At 56.3% G+C, this 10,326-nt stretch overlaps 1 protein-coding gene across 1 annotated transcript; it reads left to right on the top strand.

The window, feature by feature from the left end:
- Positions 1-8,387, top strand: PRR25 (proline rich 25). The gene is given in 7 exon segments (XM_012497170.2): positions 1-365; positions 367-466; positions 1,990-2,175; positions 2,257-2,378; positions 7,854-8,171; positions 8,173-8,269; positions 8,271-8,387. Coding segments are annotated over 7 exon segments (1,305 nt in total).
- The last annotated feature ends 1,939 nt before the right edge of the window (positions 8,388-10,326 follow it).

Raw genomic sequence — 10,326 nt, 5'->3', positions numbered from 1 at the left:
ATGGCCTGAACTGACCGGAAGCCCCCGTACAGAGGTGGCTGCTGGGGACAGCCAGGTCACCCCAATACGGGTGGGGCAGCTGCACACCCCACTTCCCACCCCATGGGTCACAGGCCTCGAATGTGCATCCTGCTACGTGCAGACCAGACCACAGGTGGCCAAGCTCCGTCTCGGGAAATAAGCCTGGGGCCCTGGGTGGCCGGCACTCACTTCCTGGCTCTCTCTACCACCACGTGGGGCAGAAAGATGCAGGCCTGGATTTCTGAGCTCCTGAACAGCTCAGGAACAGCGCGGCCGCTCACAAACGCAGCGTGCAAAGCACAGACTGTTCCAGGGCCTGGCCTGCGCCCACAGGGAACTCCTGCCACACCGGCCTTCTCACAAGGGGACACTGTCCACCCCCAACCCCTGGGGCCCACAGCAGCCCCAGAACAGACACATGCACCCCAAAAAGGGGGTCACTGGGGTAGATGCACACATCTGTGGATCCTGTGTGTCATCCCAAGTGGGCCATAGCCCTGGGCATCTGGTCTTAGGTCCCAAGGCTTTGCCAGCAGAAGCCTCCAGGTGTGCAGGGTCTGTGCCAGAGGCCTCCAACCGGCCACCATGGGCTGTCCACCCGTGTGGCAGCACCCAGGTCCCTGCAGCGCCCGAGAGTCCTCGCACTCAGTGGGCAGCAGAGAGCCCCTGAGTAGCCTAGGTGTGTGCAGATGCACAAGGCTGGCTGGGGCAGGAGCAAGGGAGGGGCTCTGAGGAAGGTGCCTGCGTCCCCACAGATCAATCACTTGATATTTGACATGACCTGCAAACGTTTTATTTGCAAAATACAGAAAGTAGACGACAGGAAGTAGTGGCTTACACCTGTAATCCCGGCACTTATGGAGGCCAAGGCGGCAGGATCCCTTGAGCTCAGGAGCTGGAGACCAGTCTGGACAACAAAGTGAGACCCTATCTCTATAAAAAAATACAAAAATTAGCTGGGTGTGGTGGTGCGCACCTGTGGTCCCAGCTATTGGAAAGGCTGAGGTGGGAGGATTGCTTGAGCCTGGGAGGTGGAAGCTGCAGTGAGCTGAGATAATGTCACTGCACTCCAGCCTGGGCGAGAGCAAGACTGTCTCAAAAAAAGTTGAGGCCGGGCACGGTGGCCCACGTATGTAATCCCAGCACTTTGGGAGGCCAGAGTGGGCGGATCACCTGGCCAACATGGTGGAAACCTGTCTCTACTAAAAATACAAAAATTAGCCAGGGGTGGTGGCCCGCGCGCTTGTAGTCCCAGTTATTCGGGAGGCTGAGGCAGGAGAATCGCTTGAACCCGGGAGGCAGAGGTTGAAGTGAGCCGAGATCATGCCATTGCACTCCAGCCTGGGCAACAGAGGGAGACTCCATCTCAAGAAAAAAAATGTTTGGGCCGGGGCCGGTGGCTCAGGACTGTAATCCCAGCACTTTGGGAGGCCGAGGTGGGCGGATCACGAGGTCAGGAGGTTGAGACCATCCTAACTCAGTGAAACCCCATCTCTACTAAAAAAAAAAAAAAAAAAAAAATACAAAAAAGTTAGCCTGGCATGGTGGCGGGCGCCTGTATTCCCAGCTACTCGGGAGGCTGAGGCAGGAGAATGGCGAGAACCCGGGAGGCGGAGCTTGCAGTGAGCCGAGATTGCGCCACTGCACTCCAGCCTGGGTGACAGAGCGAGACTCCGTGTCAAAAAAAAAAAAAAGTTTGGAGCCACGCGGCCACAAGCCTCTTAAGGACGCCTGGAGGTCGCAGAGCCCCCAGGAGCTGAAAGAGGCAGGAAGCGTCCTCCCTACAGCCTCTGGAGGGGTCGTGGCCCCCATTACCTTTTCAAAATGTCACCTCTCCCTGCGGTGTGACCCTCAAAAGCTAGATGTGCCCAGGAGGCAGCAGCCCAGGCCCCGCACCTTCCCTCCCGCTCCCTCTGGCCGCCGGACCTCAGCTAGCGCTGCTCCCTGACCCCCCTGTGCCCTCGCCAGGGCCGCCCGCCGCCTCCTGCCGCCTCCCGATATGGCCAAACGCCCGGGCGCGAGCCCCGCGTGCAGGCGTCGGGCCTGGGCACCTGTGGCCGTCCCGTCAGCGGCCGTCTTCTGTCCCTGCATTTAGAGAAGGAGAATGGCAAAGGGACCCGCCCGCGGACCCCTCTTACAGGTGGGGAAACTGAGGTAAGACGGTCAGGGCTGGCCGCAGGGCGTGGCGGGCCCTCGGAGCAGTCGCCCCGACCACCCGGACGGCCCCGCTCGCAGCGTCCGCCCGCGCCCGCCAACTTTTCAACCGACCGTCGCGCGCCGCTTACTTCCGCCTTGGGAGATAATTTCCGGGTCCCAGCAGGAAAGGGCCGGACGCGCACGGTGGCCGCCCGCGTGACGTCAGCGCTCTACGCAGCCATCTTGGCTCCTGGCAGCGGCCGCCCAGGCCTCGGTCGTGGGCTGGGCGGCCATGTTGGAGTCGGGCAGGGGTCTCATATCCGGTCGCTCTCCACTGGCGATGATCGATTGCATTTGACGGACGCGACGCTGGTCGAGAGTCGCTCGCATTGCTCGACGTTTTCTGCAACTCCAGGACCGTAAAATATCTCGAAGACGGCGAAAGGCGCAGGCCCCTGCAGCATCAGATGATCCAGAAGGATGCCCGCCGTCTTTTTGGTCCGTTTCAGTTGTAAACCAAGAAGTACCCGGGACAGGCCTCGGTGGGCTTCGGAGCGAGTCTCGGCAAGGTCGAGGTCGCGCCTGGGGGACAGGTCGATGCCTTTCTCCGGAGATGGTTTCGAGGCTCCGTATTTAAAGGGGGAAGGTGGGCTGCGGGGTAAGGAAGGCCCCGGTCCTGTTTCTGAGCCCACGGTGGGAAGAGAAAAGGAACGGCGGGGGGTCGGTGGGGGACGGGGGTCGCCGACGATGCGTCCCCAAGGTGAGGGGAACGGAGAGTGAGATCTGACCTCGCGTCTGTAGTTACTTGCCCAGCAGCACACGGAGAGGCAGTAACTTGCCCGGCTCCGTCTTCGTTCTGTCCTTTTGGTAGCCCGAATTGGGGTCCTGATATGGCCAAACCCCTCTTACAGGTGGGGAAACTGAGGTAAGACGGTCAGGGCTGTCTTGCACACCGTCCTCCACAGTTTCCTAAATGAGATCTGGAATGCTGCTTCCTTGGCACACCTGTGAGATCTGAGGCAGAAGCCAGTGTACAGAAACAGGCGTCGCATCAGTAGGCATTCTCCAGAGGCCAACCAATATATTGGAGAGAGAGATGAATAGACGGATGAGAGTGGGTTTGTTAGGGGAATTGGACCATGCGGTTAGGGAGGGGGAGAAGTCCCAGGAGGGATGCCATCTGCAAGCCTGAGACCTGGGATGCTGGCAGCCTGGCTCGGTCCAAGTCAGGAAACGGAAGAAGCGGGGGAGCTAAAGGTGTGACTCTCAGGCCAGGGCTGAAAGCTGAGAATCCAAGGAGCCGCTGGTGTTAAGTCCTGGAGTCTCAAGGCTGGGGGCCCTGGGGTTCTGATGTCCAAGGGCAAGAGGAGGAAGAGAGAGTCCCAGCGCCAGGAACAAGAGCAGAACTCCTTTTCCCTTTTTTTTTTTTTTTTTTTTTTTTGACAGAGTCTCGCTCTGTCTCCTAGGCTAGAGACAGAATGCAGTGCAGTGGACCTCAGCTCACTGCAGCGTCCACCTTCCAGGTTCAAGCAAGTCTCCTGCCTCAGTCTGCGGAGTAGCTGGGACTACAGGTGCATGCCACCATGCCTGGCTAATTTTTTTTGTATGTTTTAGTAGAGATGGGGTATCACCATGGCCAGGCTAGTCTCGAACTCCTGACCTCAAGTGATCCGCCTGCCTCAGCCTCCCAAAGTGCTGGGATCGCAGGCGTGGACCACCGTGCCCAGCCCCTTTTTGTTCTATCTGGGCCCCCAGGCAATTGACGGTATCCGCCCACATGGAGGGTCTTCCGCTTGGTCCCCCGACTCCCAGGCAGGCTCCTCGGAAACCGTCTCGCAGACACACCGAGAAGCAGCGCTTTATGAGGTCTCCAGGGATCCCTTCAGCCAGCCAAGTAGGTGCTTGAGATGACCCACGGCAGGTCGGATGTCTCCCTCCTCGTCCACTAGGACAGTGTCTGATTTGCCCTCTTTCCCTCCCAGCATAAGCTGATCCAGAGAATTGTCGCAAGACAGAGTTACAAATTTAGTTTAAAGGTCCTCATGGGCTTCATTGGTGATGCTAGATTCGGGCAACGCTTGGCTCTACAAAGAGCAGGGAGTGTCCGGCGGGGCTGAACAGAGGAGGCTGGTTTTCTAGACAGAAGGGCTGAGGAAAGTGGAAACAGAAAACGGATCGCCCACTTCGAAGCTGCTTTCCTTGTAAGGGTGAAAGCAGAAGAGAACTCCTTATTGTACCGGCTGGGACCGGCCTGTTTGGGGATTTGGCTGTTATTACTCTCCTGGTTTCTCAGAAGTTCAGATAAACAACTTAGCTTCAGTTTGGTGACTTGGAACTTTTTTTTTTTTTTTTTTTTGAGATGAAGTCTCACTCTGTTGCCCAGGCTGGAGTGCAGCGGCGTGATCTCAGGTCACTGCAAACTCCACCTGTCCGGGTTCAAGCGATTCTCCTGCCTGAGCCTCCCAGGTGTCTGAGATTACGAGCACATGCCACAACGCCGTGCAAATTTTTGTATTTTCAGTAGAGACGAGGGTTTGCCATGTTGGCCAGGCTGGTCTCGAACTCCTGATCTCAAGTGATCCTCCCGCCTCGGCCTCCCAAAGTGCTGGGATTACAGGTGTGAGCCAGCGTGCCTGGCCACCAGTGGCTTCCTATAGACTTCATTTAACAGAAGGAAGAGAGGGGAGGGGGAGGCTGTGGTAGAGGCTGGGGATTTGAGGAGAGGCTGCAGAGGTTGCTGTGGGTGAGGAACGGATCCCCTCTGGTTCCCTGAGGAGGGCTGGGAGATGCAGTGAAGTCTTTCTGATGCAGTTTTCTATGAAAATGCTGCCCAAATCTGGACCCCATGGTACCTGGGCTTTGAGGGTTCGCAGAGCCTTTCATCATGTCCCAGGGGGATCCTGCAGAGGCCTCAGTAGAGATGGTGCAGCGGGGAGGGTGTGGGACGGGGCTGGGTGACTTGGGACATGGAGCCAACAGGTTAGGGTGTTCCTGGCAGCTTCTCCCAAACAGGCCACATCAGGATGTCCCAGGGAAGTAGCACAAACCCAAACTGCGTGTGCCCCCTTGGCCCGGAACCTCTGGGCTCTGGAGCGGCTCGGATCTATGGAGTGTTTGCCTCTGGAGCTTCTGCGGGATGTCCAGTGCGCTCTGCGCTGCCCCGGGCTGCTCTCTGCCCCAAAGGAGGCTCCGGCACTGAGGAGCCAGTGGCCAGAGCACTGCCCTGTGGGGAGGCAGACCTGGTTCTCGGGACACTTGATGTGGACGGGGACTGGCCGTCCTCTCCCTCAGCAGGGAGGAGGTGTGGCATGGAGGGGCGGCTGTCCACACGGCTGTGTTTGGCTTGGGTTCCTGGCTGGCTGTGCGACTTATTAGGTAGCTGGCATGGGTGAGTGGCCCAACCTCTCTGAGGTCTGCTCGTTAGAGGACGGGGAGGACAGTGCTGCCCAGGGCTGTCAGGAGGGTTGACTGAGACGCCGCGTAAAGTGTTCGCACAGTGCCTGCCAGGGGCAAGGTGGGCCTCATTAAAAATAATACAGGCTGGGGGTGGTGGTCATGCCTATTATCCCAGCACTTTGGGAGGCTGAGAAGGGAGGATTGCTTGAGCTCAGGAGTTCAAGGCCTGCCTGGGCAACATAGCAAAACACTATCTCTCAAAAAAAAAAAACAAAAAAAAACTAGGCACGGTGGCTCACACCTATTGTCCAGGCTACTCAGGAGGCTGAGGCAGGAGGATCTCCTGAGCCCAGGAGTTTGAGGCTACAGTGAGCTGATTCCAGCCTGGGACACAGAGCGAGGCCTTGTCTCTAAACAAACCAAAAAACATGAATGCTGGCGTATGCAAGGTGCTTAGCCATAGGTTAACTTACATGGAAACTATTAATTGAAATCAGGGCTTTGGCCAGGCGCTGTGGCCCACACCTGTAATCCTAGCACTCTGGGAGGCCGAGGCGGGTGGATTGCTTGAGTCCAGGAGTTTGAGACCAGCCTAGGCAACATGACGAAACTCTGTCTCTACCAAGAATACAAAAATTAGCCAGTCTCTTAACCCAGTCTCAAAAAAAAAAAAAATATATATATATATATAAAGTTAAAAAAAATTGGAGGTTACATGGTTCTGGATGGGATTTTTTCTGTTGCATAGAAATTGTGTCTAAGGCTTAAATGTGAAAATAGAAAGTACAAAGTACTCGCATGACCGAGGGTGGGATGTAACCTCAGAGCGCTGGGGTCTCATACCTGCCCAGTCCTATGGGAGAGGCTGAGAGAGGCTGGTGCTGGCGAGACTCAGTGGCTGGTGGGGACTCAAGCTCTGTGGTGAGAATTGTCACCATGGTCTTCAGTTACCCCTAGAGATGCCTGCAATGGTGTGGGCTGAGTCCCACTCCCCAGACGGGGAGGTGGAGGACTGCAGACAGCCCCTGCACCCACAAGAGCAGGACAAGGAGAATGGAGTGAGCGGGAAGGGCTGGGGGTGGGGGCACCCCACACCTCAGGAGCAGGCGGGCAGGCTGCTAGTCTGAGAGGAGGCCACGGTCTTGCTGCTCCCAGCTGTGAGGTGTGAGCCTCTGAGACTTGAGACAGTCTTGTGAAGACCCAGTTCAGGGTTGGAGCACGTCGTGGGGTTGGTCAGAGACAATCCTCAAAATCCTCTGCCTGGATCCCCCGACCCCCACTTTACCAGGGCAGGTGCAGGAAAGAACAACCAAATATATTCCAACATTGGAGGACATACAGGCTGCACAGATCCGGTCAGCCCACAGAGCAGCACGTCGGGGGTTGCAGCCAAGGAATAACGTGAAAGAGCTGTGTTTACAGTTCCCAAGGAGATAAATGAGGGAAGAACAACAAAGAAGAACAGGGAGACATGCAAAAAGAACAAGGAGCCACCTGCACATGAAAAACATAATTGTGGCCGGGGCGGAGGCTCACGCCTATAATCCCAGCACGTGGGGAGGCCGAGATGGGCAGATCACCTGAGGTTGGGAGTTTGAGACGAGCCTGACCAACGTGGAGAAACCGTGTCTCTACTAAAAATACAAAATTAGCCGCGCATGGTGGTGCATGCGCCTGTAATCCCAGCTACTCGGGAGGCTGCGGCAGGAGACTTGCTTGAATCCAGGAGGCAGAGGTCGCAGTGAGCTGAGATCGCGCCACTGCACTCCAGTCTGGGAGACAGAGCGAGACTCTTATCTCAAAGAATAACAGAATAACATAATTGTAGAAATAAAACCTCACCGATGGGTTGAATGACAGCCAAGTCCCTGCCCCGGAGTGAAGGAGTGAGCCCTGACAGAACCAGGGAGGGTTCCCCACACAGGGAGAAACAGTCGCTCACTTGATCAGCTGCGGGCTCCTCAAGGCTGATTTGTTTGCTTTTCTGTGCATAAACATGTAGCTTCATAAGACAGAATAAAACCATGTCATTTCTCATCCTACTAAAAACCAGTCTACCAAAAAATGCCACAATGAACCTTTTCATACTTGTAACTTTATATACGTGTGTGTGTGTATATCATATATGTCTCATACGGGGCTGAGAGCTCAGGCAGTGCTCCTTGGCGCAGCCGTGGCTGGGGGCCTCAAGGACTGCATGGCAGCCCCCGGGGTCTGTGAGGCCAGCAGGAGGCAAGGAGAGGCTAAGACCCCCAGGGAGCGCCCAGGCCTGAACCCCTCAAGCGCCGCTGACCCGGCAGTGACCGCACAGACATCCCCTCTGCCATTGCTGCGGGACTGGCGAGGACGCCGGACCGACATGGGCTCCCCCTCCCGCTCCGTGGGTCCACCCCGGCTCCCATGGTGCGGAGCGGCCGGCTTGGAGCCCCTGTGGGACGGAGCGGAGGTGGAGTAAGTGCCCGGAGCTCTCGGCCATCGTGTGAGAATGTTTTGCTCCATGCTGATGCCTCCCTCAGCACCGTCCTGTGTTGTGGATTGCGCAGCTCTCACGGGGTGGGGGCGGTTCTGCCCCCAGGGAATGCCGGCCGGCATCTGGAGACGCCTGTGGTCTCGGCTGGTGGAGCCCGGGGAGGCTGCCCAGGACTCTGCGCCCCGCAGGACGGCCCTGCCGCGGAGGACGGCCAGCCCCGAGCCCCCAGTGCTCCAGGGCCCGGGACAGCCCTGCCTGCCCTGGGCGGATCCCCGGGGCCACGCGGTTCAGGCCGCGCTCCTGCCCGCTGGGGTCTCCTGCTGTCCTCGCCGTCGCCACTGGGTGGAGCCGCAGGTCCGTGTGATCGTCCCCGTAATCCCGGGTTCCGGAAGGATCCTTACCCAACGCTGGCCCAGCCCGGCTCCCGAACTCTGGTCTCAGGACCCTTCACGATCCTAAAACCATTCGAGCTTTTGTTTATGTGGGCGGCTGCTGTGGACATTCACTCTACTAGAAATAGAGCATTTAAAAATGTTCACTTTTTCGCGTAAAAATAGCAATAAATCCATTGCATGTGAACATAACATTTTAATGAAAAACAACTGTTTCCCCGTAAAAAAAAATGTAGTGGGAAGGGAAAGGAGGCGTGGCTTTCTGTTTGTGCTGGATTCTCATGTCTGTGTCTGCTTGCAAGCCTGTGGCCTCCGGAACATTCCGCCCCACACTTTCAGGAGAGTGGGAAGGAGGCCGGGCGCAGTGGCTCACGTCTGTGATCCCAGCACTTTGGGAGGCCGAGGCGGGCTTATCACCTCAGGTCAGGAGTTCGAGACCAGCCTGGGCAACATGGTGAAACCCTATCTCTACTAAAGTGCAAAAAATTAGCCAGGCGTGGTGGCGGACACCTGTAATCCCAGCTACTCGAGAGGCTGAGGCACAAGAATCGCTTGAGCCCCGGAGGTGGAGGTTGCAGTGAGCCGAGACTGTGCCATTGCACTCCAGCCTGGGCAACAGAGTGAGACACAGTCTAAAAAAAAAAAAAAGAAACCATTCTTAGAAGTGTCATGAAAACAGATTTGACCTCGGGGACCCTGGAAGCTTTCTGGATCCCATTTGAGAAGCATGGTCTGGACACAGCCACCAGATGCCTGTTGTGGGGCCAGATGCCTGTTGTGGGGTCTTTATCAACATTGCTTGGCTGCATTCATTCATTCATTCATTCAGAGATGGAGTCTTGCTCTGTCACCCAGGCTGGCGTGCAGTGACACAATCTCAGCTCACTGCAAGCTCCGCCTCCTGTGTTCAAGTGATTCTCCTGCCTCAGCCTCCCGAGTAGCTGGGATTACAGGCGCCTGCCACCAGGTCCGGCTAGTTTTTTGTATCTTTAGTAGAGATGGGGTTTCACCATGTTGGCCAGGCTAGTCCTGAATTCCTGATCTCAAGTGATCCACCTGCCTTGGCCTCCCGGAGTGCTGGGATTATAGGCGTGAGACACCATGCCCGGCCATGCTTTCCTGCTTTTAAATCTTTTTGTTGAAGACGAGGATCAGACATACGTTATTACTGTTTTCAGAGTAGAAACCAGCTTGAGAAAATCCTATTTGTAAGCACAGTCACTCTGGGAGGTAAGACTCCTCAGTCCAGAGTCACTGAGGTCCGGATAGTTGGGGAATTACAGAAACCCCAGAAGCAGCTGAGGAGAAGTGGGGCTGAGATGGGGGCCTGCGAGTACAGCCAGGCTGTGCAGAAACTCGGAGTGTGGCACGTGGGTTCAGCCAGGCCCGTCTCTTCGCTTCCCTTTTGGGGTCTGTGGAAATGCCGGGCTGATGTCATTATGGGTGAATCCTGCTACCTTAAAAAGTTTTTTTTGAGACAAAGTCTTGCTCTGTCACCCAGGCTGGAGCGCAGTGGTGCGATTTTGGCTCACTGCAACCTTTGCCTCCTGGGTTCAAGCAATTCTTCTGCTTCAGCCTCCCGAGTAGCTGGGATTACAGGTGCCTGCCACCACGCCCGGCTAATTTTTTAAAGTTTTTTTTTTTTTTTTTTTTTTTTTGATAGAGACGAGGTCTCACTATGTTGCCTAGGGTGGTGTCAAACTTCTGGTCTCAAGTGATCCTCCTGCCTTGGCCTCCCAAAGTGCTGGGATGACAGGAATCTTAGTACTTTAAACAAATAACAGGTTTTCTTTTGGGCAGCTGTGGGTTTTCAGAAACACCGAGAAGACAGTGCCGAGCCCCAATCTGTGCCCTCCCCGTGGGGTCCTGTGGAGGTCACACCTCACACTGGCGCGAGCCGGGATCGACGCG

Source organism: Nomascus leucogenys, chromosome 18 (assembly GCF_006542625.1).
Source record: "Nomascus leucogenys isolate Asia chromosome 18, Asia_NLE_v1, whole genome shotgun sequence".
Lineage (NCBI taxonomy): Eukaryota > Metazoa > Chordata > Mammalia > Primates > Hylobatidae > Nomascus > Nomascus leucogenys.
The sequence above is the reverse complement of the archived record's forward strand: the minus strand, read 5'-3'. Positions and strand labels throughout refer to the sequence as shown.